General features: G+C 41.4%; 1 protein-coding gene across 2 annotated transcripts in view; it reads left to right on the top strand.

Annotated features, from left to right (window-relative positions):
• Positions 1-9,179, top strand: part of Rsu1 (Ras suppressor protein 1) — a 175,703-nt gene extending 166,524 nt beyond the window's left edge. The window contains exon 9 of one of the 2 annotated variants that reach the window (XM_028764887.1): positions 8,526-9,179. In XM_028764887.1, coding sequence (XP_028620720.1) covers positions 8,526-8,628 — 103 coding nt within the window. In that variant the 3' untranslated portion in view covers positions 8,629-9,179. The remainder of the gene's footprint in view (positions 1-8,525) is intronic. The other variant, XM_028764886.1, reaches the window with a different exon arrangement.
• Positions 9,180-13,768: the final 4,589 nt, after the last annotated feature.

A 13,768-nucleotide genomic window follows, 5' to 3' on the forward strand; every position in this document is an offset into this window, starting at 1 on the left:
CTCCTAGGCCTTCCCTTGTCACGCTAGTCCAGCTGATCTGGACTCTTATTATTATTCATTAAGTAAAACAAAGAAGAATGGACATTTTCTTTGGACCCTAAGCCTGTTTTTCTGGCTGGCTGTCATGGACCACCTGTTCATTTATCATCCAGTTAGCTTAGCCAATGTGGCAAGGCACCTTGACAGACTAAGACTGAGCTGTCAGTCATGTGACCTTCCCCCAAAGCCAGCAACATCCCCAGCGTTGGCTATATTCTCTTCAAAGTCTTTAAACTTCCCATGCATCTGTGTCTTCAACTGTCAACAAACATGGTAATGGTGCCTTTCTAGGGGAGAATTTTGGAAGAACTCCAAACAGGAGGATAGTCAGAAGGTAGCAAGAATCTGGAGGATAGTCTGAAGGTGGCAAGAGCCTAGGGTGGGATCAGGACTTATGTCAACTTGACACAAGTTAGAATAATCGGAGAAAAGGGGGTCTTCATAAGATCCAGCTATATAGCATTTTCTTAATTAGAGATTATTTGGTGAGATCTTTCCCACTCAGTAAAACCCACAATCAGCCCATTGTAGGTGGTGCCCCTGGGCTGGTGGTCCTGGGTTCTATAAGAAAGCAGACTGAGCAAGCCATGAGGAGCAAGCCAGTAAGTAGCATTCATCCATAGCCTCTGCATTAGCCCCTGCCTCTAGGTTCCTGCCCTTCATGAGTTCCTGCCCTCACTGGGAATCTGTTTTGTGGAACTGTGAAAGAAATAACCCGTTTCCTCCCTTAATCTCTTTTGGTCATGGTATTTCATCACAGCAATAGTAACCCTAACTAAGACAAGTGATTGCAGCATATGGGGAGGTAACCAGGATGTGAGGCATGCAAGCATGGGTCCATGTGTGTAGGGCAAGATCGGCATTGTGCTCAATACCTCTGCTTCACTGCAGAAGTAGCATCCTTCTTGAATACAGCTCGCTGGTCCCTGCCACCCTTCTTTGGAGTGGAGCTCGTCCACTGCCTATATTGAACCCACTTTTTCAGTTGATGAGCACTGTTTTTGTGCATAGTCTCTTTCTGTCTCTCTGGGTGTATTTAACAGTCAAGCTCACTGGCCTAGGGACTATGATGGTGCTATTTTGGTTGACTTGTCATATTTCTGCTTCAATTCACTTTGTGTTGATTTATTATTTAACACACAAAGGACAATCTCATTTCCCATATATTCAGGTTTTGGAGTGGCACCTCAGTAATGGTCCAACTATTGTAATCCCCATACACTTGATAATTTTGTGTTGACAGAACATGAAGTTTAAGGTGATTTATAGAATATGAACAAAATGTCACATAGCTTGTGGTATTTTATTTTATTAGCACCTAGTTCTCTGTGTTCCAAAATCTCTTTGGAAAATTACTGTTTAACTTTTAAAGCCAGATTCAAGGTATTGGGCTTTCATAGTGGTGATGTTGAAGGATAATTTTGAAATGAGTAAATGGTCCTCAAAAAGTTGGTTCCTTCATGTTTATGGATTCTTTCTTTTCATTTAAAAATAAAGTCCCTCCAGACACAGTGTTTATCAGAGAAGGGGAACTTCCCAGTGTCCTTGGCTTCTTTCCTTTCACCTCTGAGTTCAGTTTGGAAATCGCCACATTTAGCACTTTGCAGTTTAATTTAAAAGGATTACCTATTTTCTTAAATGCTTAAGCAGCGGAGCAAGTTGCAGCTATTGATTTTCTCGGCATGTATTCCGTGAAAGCTGTTTCTGCTCCTTCCCCAGGGAACATACCTCCTGAACTGCATGCTCGCTGGTGACAGCTCGGACCTCTGATACATAACCAAAGACCTTGCCTAATATCCTCTCGACTGCTCGGGGAATTTTTATTAAGTAAAAGCATCATTAGAGTAGACAGGATGATGAAGTTTAATGAGCATCTTTTGTGCCTAGTATTGTTGGTTTTGCTCTGCCTAGAATGTACTCATCTCCCCTCCAGTGGGGCAGAGAGTGAGGCTGGAATGTGTGGTGTGTTATCAAGTCTGCCTTCTATTATATGTTGTATTTTGGCATAACGTCACATATTCCTCGGGGCTGTTTGTCTAGATGCTGCTTACACGTGTATGTTTGTACATTCTTTTTGCACTGTGTTGAGAATAGTGAACATTGGGAGAAGTAACGGTGAAGAGGTGAGAGACCCATTCTGCCACGAGTGAGATCGTGTGGAAGCATCTCTCAAAAAGAGGGAAAAAAATCATAGCATTTGAATTAATGAGACTTCTCTTAGGAACTGGAGAATAGTTATATATTCTTTTTCTTCAGAACTCAGCAATTTATGTGCTAAGATTCTGTCACCAGTCCCTCATAGCTGCTAGATGGGATAAATAAAAATATCGCAAATGCTTATTAATAATCTGGGCTTAACACTTTGTCCACAGATTTATTCACAGTGATGTTAAATTTAGCATTCTACCATCAGATTACAGATTATAAGCAAAATTGCTTCTCATTATTTTTGCTGGCCATCTACTCAGGTTTTAAATTTTGTTCTTTTCTCGGTCTGTATAAAGGCTTTCCATGGAAACACCCCAAACAGTAGGGAGGCATATGACACAGCAAACAACTTCACAACAGCATATTGCACCTCGCATATACCTGGCATTCTGAAACACAATATTTACACAGCGCACAATGTGTTTCTCATGTGCCTTGGGTCTACAGAATACAAAAGAAATAGAGTTTGCCTTCCCTGCTCTCAAAAAGAAAGCATGGTCCTCTTATTAGGAAAACAAGCCTGGGAATGATCTAGGACAAGGTAACTTAGGAGGCTTGAACTTTGGAGTGAATGTCTGGGTTGACCCAAGCCTGAAGTTGGAAAGCGTCAGTTTTCTCATTTGGATAAGAAGGGTGACTGTGACAGTGAATAATGAGTGCATGGAAGCCACAGTGCGATGAGCATGGTGTCATCAAGCCATTCTGCTGATGCCTTGAAATAATGAGTCAAGGGCAGGAGTCACTGTGTCAGCCGGGACTTAATGGTGAGTGAGAGCCTGGTAAACCCTACTGCGCTTCCTGGAGGCAGAATGAGGCTGAAGGAAGAACAGTCAAAACTGGGGAAGCTTCAAAATAAGGTTGAGAACTGACTTGTAGATAGGACCCAGGCCAGCATTCTGGGCTATGATAACACAGATCATGCAAAGCGTATGTGTGGGTGTCCGTGTGTATGAGCTAGTGTATGTACCTGGAGATGCAGGGTTGACACTCAGCAGAGGTTGATTTTCCTCTTAATCAATGGAGACAGGCTCTCGAGGTTGAGCTCAGATCTCTGTATTTTAACTAATCTAGTTAACCTGCTCACTCTGGGGATCCACTGTCTCCTTTTTTTAACCACTGGAATTAGTTAGGCCCCCTTTATATGGGTTCCCTCTGGAGATCTGAACTTTTGTACTTAGGTTTATCCAGAAAGCACTTTTTAAACCACAGAGCATCTCCCTAGCCCCAACTTTTTCCCCAAATACCTTAATGAGATTGAGTGTCTTCTAGATACACTATTTCTAATATGTTTTTAGCGCTCCTTCTAGGAGGGAGACTCTCTGGAGGCTCTTTCCTGCTTTGCTACATTTTGTAGCTGATTCTCCAGGTGGCTTGGAAACCTTTTATATAGTCATTGGTACTATAAAACTAGGTGATCTTACTGTAGAAGTATAAGCAAAGGAATGGGGCAGAAGGAGTCTCCAGAGAAGGTATTAAGGGGATTCCAGGACAGTGCTTTGTAGCCAAGTGAGAAAATCTTCTGGAAGGAGTTGTATGGTCCATAGATAGTGATCTTCATGTGACAGCACTCCAAGAAATGGTCACAGAAGAAGACTGTAGGATTTTACAATGCAAGAAAATGTGTGGCGTTTTTAAGACTAAAAGTGTTGCTGTTCTGTAGAACTCATACATCAATAAGGGAAAATCACACTTCTCATAATGCTTACTAAAATTGTTTATAGCAAAATAATCTCATATATTAGGCTGTAACTCGTTGCTATTCAGTCTTACCTACTAAAGGTAGTTTTTAGATTCATGGACTTCATCTGGTTGGTGTACACCTACTTTAATAACATGCTTCAATAAAACTGCTTTTAAAGGTAGGGGTCTGGTGACAAGGGTAGTCTACAGAACCTTTTCCTAATGGTTGTCCTGGAGATGGTCCTCACAGAACATCTTCTGGTGGCTCCAGGGATAGTTTACTTCTTGTAGTCTGGGTCTTCCCAGATGAGGGTGGAGGACCATTTTGTTTCTGAGCAGGATGGTTCTCAGAGCATACACAGGCTGATTGTACCTTTGAAATTGACTTTGGCCTGCTTGCCAGGCTTCTCAGAGAAATGCCTCCTTTTTCTGTCACTTTAGAGTGTCCTTTGTTGTTGGGGGGGGGGTGTTGTTGTTGGTTTGTTTGTTTTTCCAAACTCATTAACCATCTCTCATTTATCCTCTACAAACTTCAGATTTCAGAAGTGAGATTTTTCTAGGACTCTTTGCAAAAGATACACCTTCTCCTGCTCCCATCTTCCACCTTGCTTGAGCACTTTGCCAGCTAGTGGTTGTATCCCCATAGGTAATCTTGACTTATTCTCTCTATCAACACTGTCAAATTGACATAGCCAGGTGGCAGTGCCTGTTGAAGTCTTTTCCAGAATGGGAATCCAAGAGCACATGGACACAACATAGATTCCAGGTCATACTTCTGGTGTAGCAGCAGGGATGAGGAGGAGAGGGAGAGCCAAAAAGAGATAGAGAAACAGAAAGAGACAGAGAGAAAGGCTGCTGGCTAGGTAGTCTGGGTCATGAGTCTTGTGAGATATTAAACGTAGCAACAGCCATTACAGCATCTATCATGTGCCAACATGGACAGGATCATTTCTATATGTCTAACTCCATCTTTCTGGGAGCCCTCCAAGGTTGTAGAGAAATTTCATTTTCATCCTTTGGATGAGAACATCAGACTGTGGTGACTTAGTGACAGTCCCAAGGCCATGTAGCACTTTAATCTGAGTGGTATACAGAACAAAGAGAGGAATACACAGCAGGTACTCTTCTCCTGGAACCCATAATCCTGGATGCTGCAGGATGCTGCACAGAAGGAATATGCTGTCTTAGAAGTGACAAAGAGTGCCCAGGCTTGAGGGATGGCTGGAGTCTGCTCAGGTGCAAAAGTAGAAATGAACAGGACAAGTAGGGAAGATTGGATTGTCCTTTAGGGCCCAAAGGAAGGGTTAGGATGCTCTCACTTTTGCAGACCAATGATCTGTCTGTCACACTTAGCAAATGGAAGTCGCCTGGATAATAAACGGTACAGCCACGAATGGTACCCAAGAACTTGGATCCTGAGATACATGTCATTACTGCCCTACCTCATCTCTCAGTGGGGAGAGCTGCTCAGGTTAAGGCTGACTCTCATCTGCCCACATAGCTGGAGGAATTAAAGGATCACGCAGGGGACAGAGGCGTCATCCAGCCCTTCAGTGACTCACTGAGGAAGTGGGGCAAATGCATTTAGCTCAGCCATACTTGCCTTCTTCAAAGAGAATCAAACCTTTCTTCTGGAGTGGCTAAAGCATTGTCATTGATAGAAAATAGCATGTTATTTCTCAGTGAAAACCCCTAATGAAATAAGGTAATCATGTGATTATCGTTATTTAATAACCTTTGAGTAGAACTCCACACCGTAAGCCCTAGTTTTCAAAAGTGTCCTCTGCCTACTTCCAATAGACTTGCCACAGTGCCTATCCTACAGCTACCCTGTAAGGAAACTCACTCGCTTACAGTTGAAGAAACTGAGGCATGGTGAAGTGTGGATGGGTGGGTGGGTATGAAAGCTGCCTACCATTTGCTCAGTCTACACTGATTAAGGGTCAAAACTCAGATTGAATCATCTGCAGTGACTGTTCAGCCCTTTGTAGTGACTTGCTATGAAGCCCCCAGGAAGTACCAAAGGCTGCAATTGGAACATTCCTGCTCTTTCCCTAAAGGTAGGAGAGCCTTGCTGAGTGCCACATGGCTTTTGCATCTTTTTCAGAACTGACATTTTTGGATCCCCACTCCTCTAGGGAATGTCCTGCTTGCCTGTGTGGCTCACCTTATTCAGGCTACGCCAGTCAAGTCCTGGTTCTCTCTTTAACCCTCCGTCATCACTTGTTGACATGCCTTTCCTATACTGTAGTAGTTCTGTGACTCCATGTTACATCAGTTAGCCTTTCTCATGGCTGTGACAGAATACCTGACAGACACAATTTAAAGAAGGAAGGATTCATTTTGTCTCTTGATTTCGGGAAGTACCAATCCATCATGATGTGAAAGGCATAACATCAAAAGTTTGTGTCGTGGCTTGGTCACATTTTGATGATAAGAAAAGAGAGCAGGACCAGGCCATAATTCTAAGGATTCCCTCCCAATGGCTTACATCTTCCAGCTAGGCCCTATATCTCAATGGTTCTATAGACATGTCCCCCAAAACCTCCCCCCCCAAAAAAAAACAGTGCCGTTATCTAAGGATCAAGTGTTCAAACACAGCCTTTGAGGAAATTTTGCTTTTCAACCAGAACACATATGAATGAACTGCCTTGTTTCTGTTGGATTTGATAATCAATCAAATCTGGTATTGTCTTGCTTCCAAGCATGTGTATTTCTTTTTTCCTTTATGGGGATAAGAGGTTGTAAAACAAGGGGAAGGCATAAGAAAGCTGTGTAACTGTCCATCCTGAGATCAGGGGTGTATGTTGGCTGTGTTCTAGATGAGAGGACCTCAGAGTGAAGAGGCCTCCAGGGCAGCCTGGAGCATGAAATCTATAGCCTCTGGGGAAGAGATTGAAGAGGCTATTTGGTTGAACAGTATGTTTCTGAATGTACAAATTAAAGTGAGGAGAAGGGTAGATAGCTCTGCTATGGTTCAGGGTCTCTTATGTTTGTCTCTGGGAGAGATACTGGCAAGGAAATACATAGGCAGAGACAGTGACAACGTGAGAACTGGGTGACAGAACTAAGGTTAGACTTGCTTCGCGCTCCATAGAAACCATTAGTTCTTTCTGGGTTATAGGACCCCAGGTGTCCAGGGCACTCTGACCATTATGTCAGCACAAAGCTTCCTAAGCTTCTAATTGCTACAGAGCTTAAGGCTATCTGCAGGCTCCCTTGTAACCTGGACACAAGGAAATGAAGTCCCTTTTGCCTGGAGAGCAGTCCCTGTGCCTGGCTCTGAGCTCCATCTCCTGTCTCCTATGAGCTGTAAACTCTCAGTTCTGTAAGGGCAGCCTGTCTCCATCACCACTGCCACAACAACCAGTTTCTAATCTGACACTTGGGAGACTACAAAATAGAGAGCATCATGTTACCTACTGAAACACTAAGTGCCTGGCTCGCCACCTACCAAGAGGACAACTCCATTTGCCAGGCCCTCTCCTCATCCTCTCAGCCACAGTGTTGACACCAATCAAGAGCATCCTTGTGTTCTACACAGTGCATAGATACAGTGTTAGAATCAAAAATGGGAGGAAGGGTGAGGTGTGTAGCTCAGTGGCAAGGCACTTGCCTAGCATCCTGTGTCCCTGGTTTCCGTCCTCAGCTCTGTACAGTGAATAAAATAGTAAGTAAATATACACACAGACAAACCTTTAAATGAATGGATGTGATTCCTTGAGTAGGTACTTGAACCAGTGGCTCCTTTCACAGAGAGACGAGTCTCTCGGCTGACTCTGATTCCATTAGTAAAGAGCAGGTGCAACTACTCAAGTAAGTCCAGTCCTTTCCTCTAGAGATTCTGAGGGCTGAGATGTGCATAGGACTCTCTGGAAAACACAGTTATATCAATAAGGGGAGTTAAGGCTGAGCTCTATTTATTTTAGGGTGGCTTTAATTTTGTTTAATCAGAGTTACTCATAAATTATGGATTAATTACTATCCACCGCTCAGTGAAATCCTTTCTACGATGGATGTCATCCACTGTAATTGTGAGGCACTTTGTCAACATTTAATCAGCGGTACTTATTAATGTGGCATTGATGTGTGGTGGCCATCCCTACACCATCAATCACACATGAGCAGCCGGAATGATCTCCAACACCATTGCTCTTTGTCACACTAACTAGCCCCTGGGCTCTCAGGCCGAGCGTTGGTACTCACTTCTCATGGAATGGATACTGTCTCTCCAGTTCAGGGGTCCTTTGTCCTTAAACACTCTCAATTTTTAGAATGCCGCTCTGAAAGGGCTTTGTGAACATAACCTGTTCTCACAGTCCTGAAGATCCCTTCTTCCCTCCCCCTGCTCAGGAAGTATAAAATACCAAGAACCTTGTCCACAACAAAATACTGTCATATAGGGTATATGCACATACGTGCATATCTGTGCATGCATTTGTAAAACTGTCAGTTCTTAGAGTATATGGGGCAGAATAAATAGAATACTTTCAGGCTTGTCAAACATTTCTGGTGATTGAATATTTAAAGTTCTTCCTAAGGAAACTTAAACTAGTAAACAAAGCTCATGACTACCCCCTCTCTCTTTCTCTTTTTAGCCTCTACGGCAGACACATGCAAGCAAACCCAGAACCCCCAAAGAAGAATAACGACAAATCAAAAAAGATCAGCCGGAAACCCCTTGCAGCCAAGAACAAATGAGGAGGAGACACACACACACTGGTTTCTGGCCTCCTTCCTTTACTCTTCTGGCCCTCTTTGCTCTGTCCTGCAAATAAATACAGTGTGCTGGTGCCTACTTTTCTTTCTTAAAGAAAATCCTTTTCTCTTTCCCCTCCCGGTGCTTGAACACAGCCTGACTTTTGCACCTTTGAAACTCTTGTGGTAGGTGGTGCAGTTTTTATAAAGTCTTACATTCCTTCTCATTTGTTTCCTTGAAATTGCCAACTGCAGAAAACAAAGCTCTCATTCTCCTGCAAATTCCATGGTAGGCACAGGTTTCAGTTCCTTGAATAAACGTCACAAGGCTGCTTATTATCAAAAGAATAATTAAAATCATGTAACCACTTAAATGTCACAGTTAACACTTTTCATTCTTTCTGTTTATTCACATAACTCATTATTGTGCCTTATTAAAAATCTTCCCTCACCGACAAGCTATTATGTTCAGTTAACTTCCAAATGATTTTAATAAAATCCTGAATTTATATCACACTTTTCTTCTTGACTAAAATAAAAACTATAACCTAGTATTGGGGTGTGTGCATTTTTTATTACTTCTCCCCCCATTTTTTTTACCTCTTTTAATTTTATTGATTATAGATGATACTCTATGGACCTATCCATGAAAAAAAAATACAAAATTAAATCAGAGTTAGTTTCCTCTCACATCAATTTGTCAGGTTGTTTTTTTTTTTCATCTTCATCTCCTTTAAAGACTGTTTCTAAATTAGGAAGGAGGAGAAAAACAAATCTCTAGGAGATTCTGCCAGAGGATTTTGGAAAGCAGTGTTCTTTCACCAAACAAAACCGTGACTTGTGCCAGTGTCTGCTAGACAAGGGCTGGGAAACAAGAGGAAGAAACACTCAGGTGTGTCGGAGAAAATCTGTTAAATTCTCCTAAGAGACTGATGCCAAAGAAGCTGTACAAACACACACAATCTATACCATTCCCGATACAGATTCTACCTTGGCAGAATCAGTTAACGACCAGTTGCTAAGCATCTCAGTGAGTTTTCCCTCTCACCAGCAGCAGTGTGTGGAGATGAAAATAAACTCAAACACAAGTTTTGTGGGGGTACCCTGAGACCTATCAACAAAAAACAGGTAAGATGAAATGCACTCTCAGTGGCCTGTCAGAGAAGGACCTGCCTCTTTTCCGTGTTATATCTGCTGTCCATTTCCCAGCTGTACCTAAGCTATGCTCTAAGTTATCCAGAGTCAGGGGGAAAAAAGCCTTGAACTCACATGGTCATGAATTTATCTCAGTGGACGCTGCATTTCAAATTCTTACTTCTGATTAATACCCTGGGAGCATATTACCCATGAATATGCAGAGGAAACTCCAGCTAACATCCCTTCTTTCAACCTCTATGTGATAGGATGTTTACAGGAACTGAGTTTGCTTCACGATGAAGTTTTTTTAATGATTATTTTAAAACGGGAAATTGTAGAACAAAGAACAATGCCACCAACTATTGGTTGAAAGATGTTACCAACTGTTAAATTAGGAACATCATATTAGTAAAAACAGCAATGTAAAAGTTTGAGAGAGATTTCTCTTTCAAAAAGATAAGCTCTCTAGATAGGGATATGGCCAAAACATTTAAATGTGTAAGGAGGTAATATCTCCAAGAAGCCAAAGATATAAAAAGGCAAGAACTCACTAGTAATCAAAAAACTACAAATCAAAACTAGGCAATGTATAGCACTGAGAAATGAGAGATATTTTTGAGGTGGGCTCTAAGTGCGAAAGGAGTAATGGGAGACAAGCATTCTTATGTACTGCCATGGGGAATATAAATTCCCATGAAGGTTGGTTGTAACACTTGAATAATACATATAGGAGAGCCCTGAAATTATGTACTTCTGAACAAGAATTTACTTCCAGGGGTTTATCCAGAGGGCATTGCCTGAGATACAGACAAATTAGTGGTTTTTTCAGGATTGCCTTCATACATGGTGTCTATCCATGATTAAATGTAGGGGGAAACCAAATGACCCAACAGAAGGATGTTGGGCTATCCACATGAGAGACTTACATGAAGATACTAACGATCAATGAACAATATTTAAGGACAATGGGGGATATCTAATTATGCAAGATGGTTAAGTAGCAAAGAGGTACTTAAAACTATGAAAAAACTATCCTAATTTTATTTTATTTTTTTTAAATGTTTGTAGTATGTGCATGCAAAACTGCATGGAACATCTTTCCTCTTAGATTGGGAGCTACGATTTTTTTTTCTCATTTTATGTTTTTTTTAGTCTGACCCTGTGCTTCTAAATATCTATAATGACTGTATAACCTGTAAGCAAAAGACATTAAGTATGTAATTTATTTCAGAATGAAATTAGTGTATTATTACATATAACATACTCCATAAAATAAGATCATGCATTTAAATTCAAAGCATAATATAAAATGTCACGTTAGCATTTTTTGTTACTAAAATGGATTTCCACATCTTCTTTTAAGACTTATTTTATTATTTATGCATGTGTACATGTGCAGGTGCATATATCTTTGAGTGCTCACAAATGCCAGAATCAGATCTCCTGGAACTGGAATTACAAATAGATGTAAATCTCCAACAGTGGGGGCTAGGCACTGAACGCTCATCCTCTGAAATAACAGCAAGCATCCTTAACTAGTGGGCTAGCTCTCCAGCCCCCATATCTTCTGGTACTCCATGACTACCTGTTACCCAGACTAACAGAAACACCACCATCACAGTGCAAAAGGTAACCTTTGAACAAGTAGAAATCAACCTTAAATCATGTCTGCCAACTATTCATTCATGCCTTTCAGTCATTCAAGGTATTTTGCTGACAAGCATTTCATTTTATGACCTAAAATTAGGTGTTAATCATTTATATGCATGTTTTCCATACTATATATAAAATATGTTACATACCATGTATAGGATACATACATACATATGTACAAATACATATATATGGCCTATGTACATTCTATATACATACACATATATGGGAGTGTGTGTATGTGTGTGTGTGTATATATATTCACATTTTTATTACACCTTTTATTTATATGATACATGTAAATATATGTATGATATATATTTATATACATATAAATATATACATTCCCATCAATGCATTTCAGAAGATTTTTCTGCTCTTTAGTAATGTCACATATCTACCAAGACTGCATACAAATACACTGTCACATTGATTCTTATTCACACTTATCTCCTATGTAATAATCATTGGAATTTATTGTCATTACTGTTTTCCTCTTTTCTGTTAAGAATGGCATCACTTATTTGTTGAGGGCCTCTCATACATCAGGCATTTGACTGACATATCTTCTTTCATTCTCTCTTTGTGTTCGTAATCAGTGTATGTAGGAAAGGGGACCTCAGAGAAATTAAAGAATTTCCCTCAAGGCTGCACAGCTAGCAAATGTCAGAGGAAGGATGTAATGGAAGGGGCTTTGGCTCACAAGTACTTGTCTTTGCAAAGCCCATATCATCCCTCCAATGCCAACCAAGCTTCTTGGTTCTCCCATGGGCAGTTTACACTACCACTTGGAATATCTGCTTTTGGGATCCAATATCCTCTTCCCTCTAAGGATTTATACTCATGTTATCAATATCATGACCATGTCTTATTATGGGAAGTTTAGAGGCCTTCTGAAGGATCTGGTATGTCTGAAACAGTGTGGAGACCTAGAAACTGAAAGTGAATTAAGGAATCAAGGTCAGGGCAACGTGAAGTGTTATTAGAACATGCCTTGAACTAGAATGGCTTGTCACCAACCGCTTAAGCAATGCATCAGTTCCTCCAGTAACAATAAAGCAAAGGGTAGGTTACAAATCTGACAGTACATTGTCACTGAAGAGTGAATGTTCTATTCAACACACACGTGTGCACACACACACACAAGAATTCCTCAAATCATCCTAATTTTCAGGCTCACAGGCCACAATCTGGAGGTCCCATCCTGACACTATTATTCCACACACTCTGAAATTGGCACATTCTGTACACAGATGTTGTCAGCAAAACCAACTTGTCTCAGCCCAGGAAGAAAGCGTTACCATGACTAACAGCTGCAAGTAGGGGTGGGGGAGCCCAATCCATTCATAACTCCTCCAGAGTACCACCCAAAATATGCCTGCCTGAGACACTCAGCCACAGTCCTGTTGTTTGTGTGGGCTGCTTGCTGCATTTCCATTTTAACAAAAAGGCATTTTAATCTCTATACACAATGCAGCAGCAGCAAGATCAAGGCTGGCTCTGCCTGAATCTGCCTTAAATCCCACACTGTCTAACCATTCTGCTGCTCCAGCTTTGATGGTGGTGTGGGTTAAGGGACATCCTTGGGTAGATTTCAGTGACAGTGACAGGAGAGTTCATGTAAGACCTAATAGTCTGGAGCAGTGTGAGACCACACAGAGAGGAAGACACTGAGTCTGCTGACTGGAAGAGGCTACAGAGCAAGTCAACATGGATGTGGCTGGAGATGCTTAGATGGATGTAAGCTCTTCCCTTCCTAGGATGCATTTCGCCTGCCTTGGGCACTACTCTGAATTGAGTATTAATCCCTACCCCCAACAAGATCCAAGTTCATCCAGCTCTTGAGAATGTTACTGTATTCAGAAATATTCTTTGCATATATAATCAGGTAAGTGAAAAATGAGTTCCTACTGGATTAGGAGTCACAGCCAATGACTGGTATCTTCACAAGCTATCTGTGATGACAGAGGCACATAAAAGAATGTCATGAGACAATTAAGAGCCTGGGGTGGGAGAGCAGGGAGTGCTAAAAACCTAAAAATTTTAAGCAGCATCCTGAGCTTGAGAAGACAACCAAGCATCTTTCTCTTGAAACTTCAGAGGAAAGATGGCTATGCTCACTGCTGGTCAGTCTTTCCTTGCCAGCACAAAACACCGAGGAGAAAACAATTTACAGGGAAGAATAATCTACTGTGGCTCACACTTTCAGAGGTTTATGTCTATGTTCAGATGTCTCTGTTGTTTCTGAGATGTAGGGAGGCAAAACAATACGCAGAGCAAAGCTGTTCAACCTGTGGCAGTTAGGAAGAAAGATGTCACAAGACTGACTAGATAGGTGATGGATAGGTAGATA

Source organism: Grammomys surdaster, unplaced genomic scaffold, assembly GCF_004785775.1.
Source record: "Grammomys surdaster isolate TR1022 unplaced genomic scaffold, NIH_TR_1.0 146, whole genome shotgun sequence".
Lineage (NCBI taxonomy): Eukaryota > Metazoa > Chordata > Mammalia > Rodentia > Muridae > Grammomys > Grammomys surdaster.